General features: G+C 39.0%; 1 protein-coding gene across 1 annotated transcript in view; it reads left to right on the top strand.

The window, feature by feature from the left end:
- The window catches only part of LOC118694637 (protein cordon-bleu-like), a 28,382-nt gene extending 14,921 nt beyond the window's left edge, over positions 1 to 13,461 (top strand). Inside the window, exons 3-8 of the mRNA XM_036395810.1 lie at positions 81 to 181; positions 1,215 to 1,306; positions 1,430 to 3,436; positions 4,044 to 4,163; positions 6,442 to 6,693; positions 12,164 to 13,461. Of these exons, the coding sequence (XP_036251703.1) occupies positions 81 to 181; positions 1,215 to 1,306; positions 1,430 to 3,436; positions 4,044 to 4,163; positions 6,442 to 6,693; positions 12,164 to 12,181 (2,590 nt within the window). The 3' untranslated portion in view covers positions 12,182 to 13,461. The remainder of the gene's footprint in view (positions 1 to 80; positions 182 to 1,214; positions 1,307 to 1,429; positions 3,437 to 4,043; positions 4,164 to 6,441; positions 6,694 to 12,163) is intronic.
- The last annotated feature ends 2,019 nt before the right edge of the window (positions 13,462 to 15,480 follow it).

Raw genomic sequence — 15,480 nt, 5'->3', positions numbered from 1 at the left:
TTATAGTGTGTTTCAGAGCAACAGTGCAAAGTGAAAGAAAGGGGAGACACTCAATGATTTTCTTCTCTTTCCTTTAGCAGGCCAGATGAAGCAACAGCTTTGGCTAAGCATGAGAATGAAGATACATTCATTGCAGCACAGCTCCAGCAGACTTTGGCTGACCTGGATGAAGATTTAGAAGGTAGGGAAGTGTGTGTTACCTCTGAAGTGCCAAAGACAGAGACACAGACAGTGAATGCAGAATCAAGCTGTACTCTTGAGACATCCTGTATGTTTCTCACTGAGATCACGGGGAACAACTCGTGTGTGAGGTAGAATGTGGTCCTCCCAAAGTGGCTCTTTGCTTTAGGAGCAGACACCCTTTTATAGGCTCCCACTGAATGTTTTTCAAACTGCATGTCAGATTGTTGTTGTATTTCAATGTCTTCTACCAAAAAGAGATGAACAGCAGTCAATGGACACATTTTATAGGCCAAATTTAGTATAATTTCACTGACTTCAGTGAAGCTACATCAGTTGTGAATTTAGCTCTGGGTTTAATGAAGAATCCCTCTGTCTTTATTTTATCATTCTGAAGTGGAAAAGGATGGAACATTTTTGTACCCAGTGTCTCCTCTGTGTTAACAGGCACATTTAAAAGTTAAAATTGGAAAACATGAAACAGTGGGAAGAGATAAAATGTCATATTGAGCTCCTCTTTTTCCTACTGTGAAAAAAACCCCAACTTCTCTATTATTGGTTTGTCAACAAATGACATTGATTTTTTTTTTTTTTAACTTCCCATCTTCATTTTAATACTTCTGTGATGGAATCGAGTCTGATTTGATTTCTTGTGAGTTCTCAGACACAGCCATTCCTTAGCTTGTGTTGCAACCTTTGATTTATACCAGCAAATTTGAGAGGATATATAGCCCTCTTGCACAATGAGGCTTCTGGAGTCACTGGTAATAAAGGGTGAGAAGAATGGAGAAAAAATAAAAGTACTGTTTGTTTTTTTTTGCTTGTTCAAGGAAATCCTTCAGCTGGGCTGTTATTACAAATCAGGTCTGGGAAATATAATTTGGAGTTGCTTGCTGTTTCTTAGAAATGTTTCTGCTTTGGAGTCATGTGGTGAAATGTTTATCACTTAGATAAGTTAGTCAAAGATAAGGTATGAACAATAGATGGAATTCTGCTTTCAGCTGCATTTGTGTGTTTCCCACTGGCTGAAGCAGAACTGCAGGAATATTTTGCCGATCCTAATCAGCAACCCGACAATAAGAAGGACCCGGACGTCTCCTTCTTTTGTAATGCAGGCATAAAAAAAGTCAGTTACTTAATGTGTAACTAAAATACATGGTTTGCTTAAATTTGTACTGGCTGTTTGTGTAATTTATAGTCGTCTTGCCTAAATACTGCCTATATGTAACATTGTATATGTATTTTGCAGCAGTGGATCCTGTCAGTAACTGACTCTGACTACACCAGTGAAGCCTTGAACCCACATTTAAGAAAAGTTGAGGCCGCCCAAGATGTCTCCATTTCTGTTCCAGTAACAATCATAGATGATGCTCCAGAAATTAGCACCTCTAACTCATATGAAAATCAAGAGGTGGAGATTAAGCTTTCACAGAATATCTCAGCAGACTCTGTTAATGCAAGAAACTTCACAAATAAAAACAACAATGCAGGCTCCTTTGATAAGGGACACACAGATGGTGGAGCTGTATACAAGGACCTAATATATCAGCAACCATCTGAAAATGAATTCATTCACTTGCCTGTGGAACAGAGGAGAGATATTTTTGAATCTCTCACATCCTCCTTTGAAAAAAGAAATGAAAAGAACTTAAGACTGGAACCCTCTCCTAAACATGGTATGAAGTTTGAGGAATGTAAATCCAAGCTGAGTCCATCTCACTCCAAAGCCATGGCTGAAATCAGTACAGCAAAAGAGAAGCTAAATCCAGTTAATGAATGTAGTAGCAGAGAGAAATCTCTGAAAAAAAGTAAATCAGAGTTAGAAATCAAATGGCCACCAGCAAAAACAACGGAAGTAGAAGTCCCATCAACACCTACATGGTGTCATCGTGCCCAGAATTCAGGATCAAACTACGAACCTAAAATGGGCATGACAACATTTAAAGTTGTCCCTCCCAAACCAGAAGTAAGACATTTTGATAGAGGAGTTTCAGTCTCCACTGGTGCCATTAAGATAGATGAACTGGGCAATCTTATAGGCCCAAACACCAGTGTTAGTAAGCTTGTACAAGGTTTTTCTTCTGATGAAAGTGAGGAAATTCATATTGGGAAAGTGAAGGCATTCTGGAGGTCAAGTTCTATGGAAAAGCAAAGTGACGACTCTGCTGAGCATTTTCCTAAAAAGTCAGCAGTCACCCCAAACTCTAAGCCCTTTACTATAAAACATGAACACAAACCTGTCTGTCTTTCAGCTCCAAAACCTGCAGCACCACAAACTGTTACTTCCCAGGTAGCTGAAAGACCATCTGAGAATGAGAGGACCAAACCAGCCCTTTCAGTTACCCAGTCCCAGGTAACACCATTAGCAGCCCCGGCCATTAGTAAGGACAAGCTGGAACTCCCGTTTGTAAAGCCACACAGGAGAACTTCAAGTCAGTATGTTGCCTCTGCCATTGCAAGACACATCAATGCAACTACCTTTAAATCTGACACTATGGAATATAATGAGAAAGATGAAAACAAGCAAGGGGCAGGAGAGGTTAAGAATGAAGCGGAAGTTTCACCAAAAAGATGTATTATTGTGGCCAAATATAGCCCTGTGGAAACAGAATCAGCAGAAACAAGAGAAAGCCTTTCAAGTATTTTTGCTTGCAGTCAGAAAGCATCCCACAGGTTTACACCTGGTGATAATTCTGGCATGGAAAACAAAGTAGTTAATATCAGGGCACCAAATCAAGCAACTACTGTGAGTTTCTATAAAAAGAATGCCAGTGTCCCACTTACTAAATCCTCTTCAAAGGATAACAACAGTGCAGAAGATGATCATGATTTAAACAGCAAGCTAAGTGTAGCAGAGAAAAAGACTGTGTTTGACCAGAAGTGTGAGACTTTGACCCATACTAATTCAGCCTCATCCCTCAAGTCTCCTGATCTCCAAGGAGTCCCATCCTCTTTGAGCTCGTCTTTACGAGTCACTAAATGGCGTCCCACTAATGGTGTACAAGTTGGTTCACTTAAAGCTTCACCTGAGCTAAATGGTGCAGCAGCAAATGCAGAGTCAGAACAGGAGGAGAAACCTGATGATTCAGATGTTAATACTGTTGGTGAACTGGATCTTAATGTGCAGACCAATATTTTCGGACCAAAGAAGAAGTTCAAACCTGTCATCCAAAAGCCAGTTCCAAAAGACACATCATTGCACAGTGCCCTAATGGAAGCCATTCAAACTGGAGGGGGAAAGGAAAAACTCAGAAAGGTAAAGTGGAAACCTTTTTTAACCTGCTCAGACTGCAGAGCCCTGTACTCACCCTGTCAGACACCAGAGGTTTGGTAACTTGTACAGCTGCTGGTGAGCCAGAGAACGCAAGGCATTTGAAAAATTTATAATGGCAAAATGCAGACCAAGCTGCTGCTTATTCTGCACATCCTGTATATTATACAACATCATGGCTGCTGCACAAGCTTGACAGGCAGAGGGTGCATAGACACAGATAAAGGAGAGGTAATTGAGGTTAGTCTAAGAGCCAAACCCTCATTTCAGTGTGTTATGTAAAAACAGGAACATGGAGAAAACTTGTAAATATCTGCAGTGAAAGAAAATTGCATTTTGTTTTACTAGGGTATAATAGTATGCCACTGACTTCATGCTCAGGGGATATGGACTGCATCTCCAAGTACAGCATTACTGTCTACACATACCCTTACTGTGCAGTGTGAATAAGGTTTTACAAGCAGGCCCAAAAAAAGACAAACTGATTAGTCTTCATAGTTTGGATTCTGGTACAAGTGCCAAAAAGTGTTTCCAAGATATCTCTAAGTAAATATCTAATAACAATGTGAGGTTTATTCCCTTCATATTCTAGGTTTCAAATGGTGCATTAAATGGCAATCACGGGAAACTCTCATACGCTGAGCCAGAGAATGAGCGCTCAGCCTTACTAGCAGCAATTAGAGGCCACTGTGGCACCTCAAAGCTAAAAAAGGTAAGGAATCAGGATGGTAAGTGATCTTTGAAGGGCATTCTATTCCTTCTGAGTGTTTTGAATAAACCCAAATATTCCACAAATTAAACATTGTGCTGCAAAGAGAGAAATTGAGGGGGTAAGCATATGACAGAAGACCAGATCTTACTTAGGCAGACAGCACAGCAGGTTCAACCCTATTCTCTGCTATAAAATTTAAAGGTCTTTTAAATAGTGTGCTTGTAGCTTAGAAAGAAGCATATAGAAATCCAAACCAATTACAGAGAATGTACATAGAAGACATCAAATGTTCATAATTTTCACATTTAGGTGAGGTCTTTTTTTAGTATGGTTTTGGTTGGAAAGGACTGAAGCATTATCTAGTTCCAACCCCTCTGCCTTGGACAGGGACTTCTCCCATTTGACCAGGATGCTCAAGGCCCCATCCAACCAGCCCTCAAATACCAACAGGGATGGGGCATCCACAGCTTCTCTGCACAGAGAAGCTGTAGTTTAGGAGTTTGCAGTTGGATTATATATTTGCATTACCTACCCTATATATCCAATCTCAGCTCCCTGAAAACACACTAGGGATTCTTCATACGTGCTGTGTATCTGCTAACATGTATCTGTTAACATGATGCAAGTAATTGATATTGATGTTTCATCAACATTCACCACAGCAGGATGATTCCTTCTCTCTGAAAGATTTATCTAACCCTTAAAGCATTTCTTATTCTAATAGCCAAAACCTGCATTTTTCTAGCCTTAGTTTTCACTCAGTTGACTAATCCAGCCAAAGATGTGTCCTTGGCAAAGAGGTTCCCCTTTCCCTCGTGCAATGACTCAGTTCATTAGCACATATCCAGATAGCTGGCATGAGATAGAAAAATTCTCTTGCCTATGTTAGGGAATTACTTCACCCCTCAAATATCCTACTGCCCTTGCTGCAGGTAGGGCACAGCTTCCTCTGAGCCTGTGAGCGAGATGTGCTAAGCAGCAGCAATCTTCACACATACTTAACTGCATTCTGCATTCATTAGGAATAAATAGCAATTTGTGTAAAAGAGGCTCTGACAATGAAGTCATCACTGAGAGTTTTTTGAATACTTTCCTCTGGCAGAGAAGTTTTTGCCATGATTTTAAAGGAAGTCACCTAGAAACCATATGCTTTTTCATGTCACCTGCACTAGTTAATTATTAATTATTATGTTATTAGTTAAATCAGTGTGTTTGTGTGTGTACAGGGCACAGTACAGATGTGGTGTCCTTTTCAGGTTGTCTCAAATGTTTGCCTTTTATGTAACATGACATGATGCTCATATATATATTGTGTGTATATATATGTATAGGGAAGGAATATAATACAGGAGCTCTCTGTGGGTTATTTTAGGGGAGATGACCCCTTTACTTTTTCTCCACAGAAGCTATGCTGCAGTTTGTCTGAGAAATGAATTATAATGGATCTGCTTGGAAACCTATTTGGCCTGTAGTACTGAATTTCTTAATAATTGCTGAATCATTGTAATTACTAAAAATTCATCATGATTGTAACCAGTATTAATGGAAAAAAGTATATCTTGACACAGTTGATGGAAAAACTGGCTTAGTCTGAAAGACTGTCTTCTTTGCCTGGATGCATTTAAAGTAGGATGTGTTTCCAAGCTGGTAATTTGTGCAGAAATTTTAGTTTCTGAAATTCCATAGAAATACACTTGGAAGAATTATCAATTGATTTTGTCCTCAGTGCTTTCACGCAGCTCTCTCTGGTATTTTATTTTTTTTTAAGTATGGCTGGAAACTTTAGGCTTAATGGCTTTTTTTTCAGTGAAGCTATGTCTCAGAGCTCAGATCTGGAAGAGCTTCCCTGTCATCTGAGATTATTTCTGTGCAGCCCAGACTGCAAAAAGTAATCATATTCCTGGGTGGCTACTGCAGGCTTAATATATCTTCCTGATTCCAAAACCCTTGTGGTTGTTTCCAAATTAATACCAAGTCCAACTTTCTCTCTTACCTTGCATGCCAAGAAGAGTTACAGGATGCTGAAGCTCACAGTAAATAAAGATTTAGTTTCTGAGACAGATTCAATGCCAAGTCCTCGATGCTGGTAATCAGCCCAGCTGAGGGATGTGAGTGAGTAGTAACAGATGTTCAACCCCATGAGCAAACAAAAGTTCTATGGGTTTTACATCATCCAAGAAAAGTGAAATCGGGGTACTGAAAGTGAATCTAATGTCAAATAATTACAGTTTAGCCATGCTTGATATTAACTACCTTCTTTCAATTGCATGATGAGCAGATCTCCTCATTGGCCTCCCAAGAGTTGCAGCGTTTTAGGGACGCAGAACAGTCCTTGCAGAAGGCAGAAGACCTTCAGGAAGAGCAGCTGTGTATCCCACCTGCCCCTGTCCAGCCACCACCACCACCTCCCATGCAGCTGTCAGCAGCAGCTCCTAAATCCTCTGCCACAGCTTCAGGTAATCCAATGGAGGCAAGGCAAGCCCTACTGGAGGCCATTCGCTCTGGTGCCGGAGCAGCAAAGTTAAGAAAGGTAAATGTACTTTTATATTTTACAGTGGATGAAGCAACCTATGCTTGCTGTGTTTTCAGAACTATTCTTAAACTGTTCTAGGCAGACCTTTCTTCCATCAGAAGGAGGTACATGCACTATTTCCTCTAACTGAATCAAAGATCAGGAATGTATTTGAAACCTTTGAACAGCTAATGAAACACACCCATGCATATATGCAACCATGTGAACAGACAATGTGTTTTATTAAAGAGACCATCAAGAGCATGACTATAATTTCATTTTCATGACCTTTTCATTCTGTATTATCTGGGATAATACTGGATGTCCTGTAGACAAGGTGAGCCTAAGAAAGATCAGATATGAGACCCTGAAGCAAATTTATAAATAAATATTCTCCTAACTTCTGCAGTGTGTCCTAGACCTTGATTCCCAGCACTTAAACCTTGATCACATGTGCTGAGAGCTGTCAGTGAAACTGTGAGGTCATTTTAATGTCTGCCTGAACTTTATTAATTGAATTGTGTGTGTTTCACTTTTGTGGTTAGATGTGAATCGGTCAGCTCCCAGATGACTAAATGCTCAGTTGCCTGTGTGTGATTTTTGGCGTAACTTTACTTATCTCTTTGATCAAATTTTGTTCTTCCCTATCTCAAGTTATACGGTGTTTCTTGGGAAAGAGAAGCAGATCAATTGTCCTGAGTGGAGACATCCCAATATTGCACTGCAGTATCCAAGAATAGACTTTGATCCAGGGACTTAAAGGAATGTAGAAAAGCAGATACAGTTTTCCCAACACATGAGTTAGCTGATACCAACCATAAATGTGTAAATAGACTTTATACTTGCTCACTTTTCCTCATTTAAATAATTTTAAAATGCACTCAAATTTTAATATTCAGAAGTTGTCAAAACAAAAATCTGCTTTCTGATAAACCAGAAATTCCACAGAATCAGACAAATGGCACAAAACAAAGCAGTGTTTCGGGGAAATTTACATCAGCATGATCTGATTACATCAGGAACCTGGATGTGCAGTTAATTTTTCATGTGAAAAATTACATCTATGTTATGCATACAATTATGAGGAGCAGCTGAGTTCACACTTGCTTTGTTCACCTTGGAGAAGGCTGAGGAGCAACCTCATTGCAGTCACTGCTTTCCTTGAGGAGGGCAGCTGAGGGGCAGGCACAGACTCCTCTCTGTGATGGCCAGCAATAGATCCCAAGGGAATGGAATGCAGCTGTGTCAGGGGAAGTTTCTTCAGGAAAAGGTTCTTCCCCCAGAGGGTGGTTGGGCACTGGAAAAGGTTTCCCAGGGAACTGGTCACAGCACCAGCCTGACAGAGATCAAGGAGCAGCTGGATGATGCTCCTAGTCATATGGTTTAGTTTTAGGCATTCCTGGGAGGAGCAGGGAGTTGGACTCAGTGATCTTTATGGGTCCCTTCCAATTTGAGAAATTCTGTGATTTTAAGACTACAAATTATGAAGAAGTCAGGCCTTTATTTCCCCACTTGACCAATTGACAGAAAAAAATGGGACTTGGACATTGAAGGGCACTTCATGCAGTTGTTTTCTAGATACTTCCAAATTTCTTGTTCTTCCAACTGCATTGCTCTTGCAGAAGTCTCTGAGGGAGTCCATAGCTCTACTCATGAAAACAAGTCTTTATCATATCATTGGGGATTTATTTCAAAACACTTGGATAACCAGTGCAGGTCATGAAAGTACACCAGATAGACGGATGTATTCTGCTAAATACTGTGCCTGTCTTGTCTCATTTCCAAGACAGAATAATTTTTGCTACTTTTGACATTGAAACAACATAAGAGTACATTTCATTATATAGTTCTCTTATGAAAATAAAAGAGAGCAGTGTTTTGTCCAAGACAGAGTATGATTTTCTTATTACTGTGCTGTCCTTCCAGATACTGGATATGCAAGTTAGTCTTATGTGTGCCAAAGTCATCATGACACTTTGATGTCTGAGATCTCAAGCCCTTGATAACTGATTAAAGTAAAAATATTGTCAGATTTCTGAAAAGGCTTTCTATCCAGTGTGTTTTAATATCTCTTCTAGTATTATGCATTATATTGTGAGCCAAATTCTGATCCTTCCCTGCAATTGGACAACTTGGTGAGAGCAAAAGTTGAATCCATAGAGGACAGTGAGCACATAATAGCTGAATATCAAGGTTTTCTTCCTTTATCTGTGTCTAAGGAACACTGAGTTTTTTGTAGGCAGTGGCTGACAGGTTGCTTTGTGCCAGGGCTGAAGCAAATTTTTTCTTTGTTTTGCCTCCTCTGTCAAAGTTCTATGATGTTGTGTTTTGGAGATGTGAGCACAGCACTGTTTTTGGCTTTGCTTCCTGGAAGATTTTGGTTGCAGCAACTAGGCAGCAGAGTAGGTAGTTCAGTTCAGTAATGGCATCTGTTTCTCTTCCATTGTCTTCTCAAAGTCTTCTGGGACAAAGACTTCTGACAACAAAGTCATTTATTTAGCTAATATTGTGGAGAACCGGGAAAAATCTATGTTGCTGACAGCAAAGTCATTTATTTAGCTAATAGAGCTGGGAAAAATCTGTGTTGCATAATTATGCGTGACTCGGTGCTTATTTATGTGGGGTTAGTTGCAATGGAAGTAGATCAAACATAGCTGTCATGGGAAGCAAATGTAAAAAGCAATCAATTACCTAGATAAGGAGCATCCCAACAAACATTTGAGCTCAAGTATTATCTGTGAAAAGGCAGCTCCTCCACTCCTCCCCTGATTACACAGCTGTTTGCTAAAGTCATGAACTTTAAGGTTAAAAAATTCACTGTGCAGGAAATGAGGAAGTTGCTGCAGGCTGACCTTGCTTAGCTGAGAGTCAGGGTCTGCACAGCACAGTCTCTAATTGGGTCAGCCAAAAGAAACCAGAGCAGAAATAGATGCTTGAGGGAAATGCCAAGTATAGGTAAGATAGTATTTGCATAGCTCTCCTCTCTCTTCCTTAATCCGTTTTTTGGAGTACTGTGCCTGTTTGGGCAAATAAATCACTCTTTGTTTTGAAAAAATAGCTTTGAATTGCACTGTTGCTGTCCACAGACTCCTGAAGGAAAATTCTTGCAGGTGCCAAGCCCATTTGAGCCTGCTCAGTCAAGTGGTTCATCCCTAGTGCAGGGCAGTTCAGAGACCTTCCAGAAAGTGGTTACACTACAGATCCTACCCAAAAGAAAGGGAGACATGGATGTATTACAGGAATGGGATGAATTTACCAATCTGGAGAAGACCTGACAATGTACAAGGAAGTAATCCTTTTCTTCAGTTTTTAAAATGATCTGTCAAGGAACCTGACAGGTGTTCAACACATCCAAAGTACAACAGCAAGTCAGGGAGGTGGCATCAAGTAAAGCCACCATCCAGGATGGGTTCCCTGGTGCCTTTGGTGGTTACTTATGCGAAATGAACATGTCTCACTAGCAAGGAGGCTCTCCCAGCCATGGGGTCTGCCATGCGAGCAAAGGAGAATCAGCTGATCTAGGAAGTAAACAGCTCATCTGAGACCAAATTTTGGCTAATTCTGGTGGACAGAACTCAGGTCATAGAGCTGTACCATTTAACGTTCTGATTTTAAAAGTGAACTAGTGTTTTCCTTAAATTGTGTCAAACAGTATCATATAGTTAAGATCTCTATGTGCAGTATTCAACTTCATATTTGCCATCTCATAAAATGCAAAATAATGCAGCTAGATGTCTGAAATTCTCTATATCAATGGATGTGTATTTTTCTGCTTATGTAACTTGCCTTGGGATTTACCATGACTATTTGTGGATAAAAACCATAACTACACATGCAAATAACCCATTAGATGTCTAGCTGTAGGTATAGTTGCAGCACAAGTCCATGCAGGATTAGAAAGGGAACAAAGGGAAGCTATAAAAGTTGCTTTAGCTTATATGCCATAACTCTCTGTACTCAGAGATTTGGTAGAAATATCGCAGAGGAATTTGTCTGAATGTGGTGGGGAAAGCAAGTTATATCTCTGAAGAATAGGCTGTTGCTCTTGGTAAAGTGATTGCTTCAGACCACTTTTTAATGGTATGTGCAAGGGAGATTCTGCAGATTCCATGTATTTTCCAATAAAGATTGTAGTTGCACCGAAGTAGCCGTTTCTGTTTGTTCACTGAGATTTTTAAAAACTAATTTGGCTCCATCACAATTCCCACAAGCATTCATGGTGATGTTTGGCATCAGCATTAGGTCACGTCAGCTCTTGATACGTGCAGTGTATCATTCTGTTGGCAATCAAAGGAGCCAGGTAAGATAATTACTGCACCAATTGCAAGGAGTCCCTGTGTTCTCTGGGATAATTTGGAGTTGGTTGTCAACAAGTAACACGTCGATCAGAATTATGTCATGTTGAGTGTCTTCTAGGAAGCATGGCCTAGTTCCATACCTTTATGTCAAGCAGTGGACTATTCTTCTCACATAAGCAGAGAAGTATAATTGTGAATGAACAAATACTGCTTCTTATTATCAGTATCTGTGGGCGCAATGAAAGAAATTACAGACTCAAAGCCACAGTTGATGTATGCTTTGGTGTTCTGGAAATGAGGCAGGAGGCCCAATGATAAGGTTGACCAAGCTTGATATACAGGTAGTCAAATGAGCTTATAAAGTGATTCTAGTTCCCATGCACAGTGAGAGGCAGGCATTTGCATGCTGTTGCTCTGTTTGAATTGGAAGATAAAACATAATTTGAACTTTTCACCTTGCTAATAATTTATACCATGACCTATTTTTTTCCTCAAGAGTAAGGGTCAAAATGGAAAATTTAGACTTGATCAAATGCATTATTCCTGTTCAGCTTTTGTGCTGACCTTAATGTATATCTCTCTGATAGAATCAAAGCTCAGTAACTTTGAATTTGGAAGAACACCTTAGCATATGTATTTAAAATAACGAATATGCTTAGATGACCCGAGGACTGGGAAGGAAGATAAGCATTTGTGTGTTTTCCTGAATCAAAGCCACCAGGAGTTTCCTTCATTCAATCAGAAAGCAAAGTACTCATCAATTCATTTTCATGGCCAGTGACAGCTAACCAATAGAGAGTAGATTTTGACTGTTGATGTTGCATTAGATGCAACAGATGTAAAAGATGCATCTGCAAAAAATGTTGCATACTTGCAGCCGGGGCTTCTGTTCATTCCACAAAATGAAGGAATTTCACAGAAAAATGAATCACCTATGCTCCAGAAATAACACAATTGCAAACATAATACCTAAGGATGTATGAGGTGTGAGTTTTTTGGGGAAGGGTAGCACTTTTCATTAAACCAAGTGATATAGCTAGGAAAAAAGGCACATAAGCTTAAGTAGTCTCAAGGAGCAGATGAAGAAACCAAGCTTGAAAACAGCCCCACGGGAGAATGTTTGGTTAACAATGTCAACAGTTGGAGGTTTAAAAATATCTTGAATGATCATGTGCTTTTCTTTGTTACAGGTCCCTCTGCTCGTTTGAATCATGTAAAAAGAATAGGTAACTGGAAAATCTAACCCCGTATGCACCCATAATCATCATTCAAAGTCTGAAGTGGCAAAAAACATCAAGAAGTTTAGTTTATTCTCTTGACTACAAGCCAAAATAAGTTGTAGTTAATTTTCTGTGTGTTCCTGCATAATGGTTCTAAGGGGAAAATATGTTGCTCTGCTGTAAAGCTTCTGTGCCAAGGAATTGTGTTTTGCCTCTGAATATTTAAGGTTGCCAATAAACTATTCTTGTTGGCAGGTTAATAAGAATATAAACACTGTGCAGTCCTGTGTTAATACTTAATTGTGTTTATGGGCAAAACTAAAAACTTTGCTAGCTATCCGAAAAGTAATACTCATTTCCAGCTGTTAAAAATATATAACTATTTCAAACTATTCACTTGCTTCTTTTTTGATTTCAAGAAGGGCTGTAAGCAATTAGGGTGAAAACCAGAGTAAAGATCTATAAAAAACAATCACAAGAAAAAAGGTATGATACCTAAATTGTCATGTGCTGGGGTCACTGGTTTTTAAAATTAAATTAACTTTGTATCTCTGCTGGAGCTCTGAGAAAGCAGGCAATCAATAATGAGTGTGAGACAGTGTCTATTGAAAAGTTACTTATGGGGTATGACGTATAGAATGCTAATGTGCAGAGATATGCTGAACCCTGGTAACAAACATGGAACTTCAAAAATATTGAGCCACCTTAAAGGATCTCTATTTGCAAGAGACTGTGAAGGTTATAAATATGATTCAGAGTATAGAGGTCGAAGATGTAGAATTCATTCTGCACTGTAAAATGAAGCGGAGCTGGTTTATGTCAGTAACCAGGACTTTTGTGGTCTATTGTTCAGGTCATGCATAAGTTGGCCCTTGGTTTCTAATGTGTATGGCTGTTGTGTGTTGTCTCACAAGTATTTATAGAAGCATCTTTTTCAAATGTTAACTACTTTGGTAGTTGTTGTTGTACATATTTTGAAAATATTTCATTAAATTGATTAACTTAAAAAGGACAAATGAAAATGCTTTTTCACATTTCCTATATTGTAATGAAACTGAAGAAGATGAAGTTTGTACATTTACATTTTTATAATCACAGACTACAGCAGTGGCAGATTTTTGCTTTAAGCTGGAATTTAAAATGTATAGCTATGGACTGTTGAAAGCACGAAAATATTTAGCCATCTGCATTTAATGTGACTATATATTATAAATTATAAAATATTGATGTCTGTTAGTGCCACAAATAAAAACAAAATCAAAACCTGACATGACTTTAAAGGCTCTTTTTTTTTTTTTGTTAAATATTTGCCATTTACTGAAAGAAATTGGAACTAGAAATGAACTTTAGCAAACCAGTATGCTGTGCTCAGTATCTCAAGTCTAATGTAAAATATCTCAAGCTAGGAAAATGCTCACAACTAAGCAGTTTAGAAGTGCAGTAGAAATCACCATCTAGGATCAATATGTGAGTTATATACATTTCAACAATGATGGAGTGCTGGTAATGTTCCATTTCCTCATTAGGGAAGCTAATATATTCAGAATTAAGGTGCTCAGTTGCACTCTCTGATAAATAAGATCACCTCTGTTGATTGTGATTATCCTTCTTTTGCCTTTAAAGTTTTCTTGGTGGGCTAGCCATCAGAGGCACTACCATGTTGAAAATGTTATCACAGGAAAAGATTCAGTCACTCATAGTTTGATGGTGTAGATATTCCCCAGAGCAGCAAGTACTCCTTCCTTGGCTGGCTGCTACAAGGCAAATTTCAGTGCATCTCTCCTTCTGTTTGTTCTTAGTGTTGCCTGAAGGCCCTGTGTGCATAGCCCTTCTTCCTAACACCCTTTTAGTGTAGTAAGTTATATGAGTACTTACTTTTCAATGTAAGGGATTCAAAACTGGATTTTTGGACAATAACATCCTCTGGGTTTCACAGTGCAAAGGTTCTGGTTCCGGGTGCTGGCACTATATAGAACTAAAGTTTCTAAGTTTTATTCATAGCTAAACTTCTGAGTAAAAGCTATAAAAACAGCTACAAGATAAGATGTCGTCTTCACTTTGACAGAAAAAAAAAATTACAAAGACCCTGATGGCTCAGTCACAACTCAAACAAAAAATGGAGGGGGTGTTCAGCTACATACAGTAGGATTCATTCATTCCCTTCTCATGGTAATGAGACTTACGTCTGCTCTTAAACTGTCCTCCAAGTGCTGTTGAACTATTGGTAGGAGCTCAATTTAACCCCAGATGAATTTAGATAAGAAATTAGTAGATTTTGCTGTAAACCCATTTATAATGAAGTCTAGTTACAGGTGTGACCCTTCCATATAGTAAACTTCTGTTCATGCTTTTAGTTGTAATAATGGTTAGCTCATCCTGAGTTAAAAGAACAACCCTGAAATGTGTCTGGTAAAGACATGGCCTTCTCAGCAACAAGTATTTTCATCTATCTGGCTGCTCTTACTCTCCCACGCTGTTTTCTAGTGCAGACACAGCCTGTGTCTAGAGATGCACACGTTGCCCAGGTTACACCCTGACATGTCCTGTCATGGCACAGCCTGCAAGCTCCTTTCTCTTTTGAAGGACTGCAAGAAGGACAGGGAGCTCCCCTTTTCTTTAGTGTCTCTCCACCTAGATTGTCCTCACATTCTCCTGCCTCAATTCAACCAGAGGAAAGGCTCAGATTCATCCAGCCCCTTTTTTTTTTTTTTTTTTTTTTAAGTAAGAGTTTGGAATTAAGTGAAAAAATGGTATCACCACGGAAACTGAATGGAGAATTTGGGTTTGATATCTTTATTTATTGTGCAGATATAATTCAATGTTCAGGGCTTAAAGAAATCCCATCTCATGTCTCAAATAAAAATTTCTACTTCTTCCTTCCCTTTCTTTACTTGTTTTTATTAATTTTTTTAAACTTGAGTTTAGAGTAATCGTCAACCATTAAGTCAGCCATCATTAGATCTCTCTGCTTAGATATTTAATTTAAATAATACTGGTTGTCTGCACAAGCTATTTGATTTAGAGGAGTTCAGTATAGATTCTTTTTTTATTTTAAAGACAGCCTGTTAACGTTAGTCATGCAAAGTATTGGACCAAAGGACCTCTTGACATGCACATCAATCTACAGAGTTTCAAACATGGCAGGGTTCTACTTCCCCAGCTCATAGTAGTGATTTGCACTATTTATGCTACATTTGCCACAGCCAAAAATTGGCACTTTACCAGTGTGTAGGAGAAAGAAAGAGAACAAGAGATGCATTTATGAAACAATGGAAAACTACACCCTG

Source organism: Molothrus ater, chromosome 1 (genome assembly GCF_012460135.2).
Source record: "Molothrus ater isolate BHLD 08-10-18 breed brown headed cowbird chromosome 1, BPBGC_Mater_1.1, whole genome shotgun sequence".
In the NCBI taxonomy this organism is placed as follows: Eukaryota; Metazoa; Chordata; class Aves; order Passeriformes; family Icteridae; genus Molothrus; species Molothrus ater.
The sequence above is the reverse complement of the archived record's forward strand: the minus strand, read 5'-3'. Positions and strand labels throughout refer to the sequence as shown.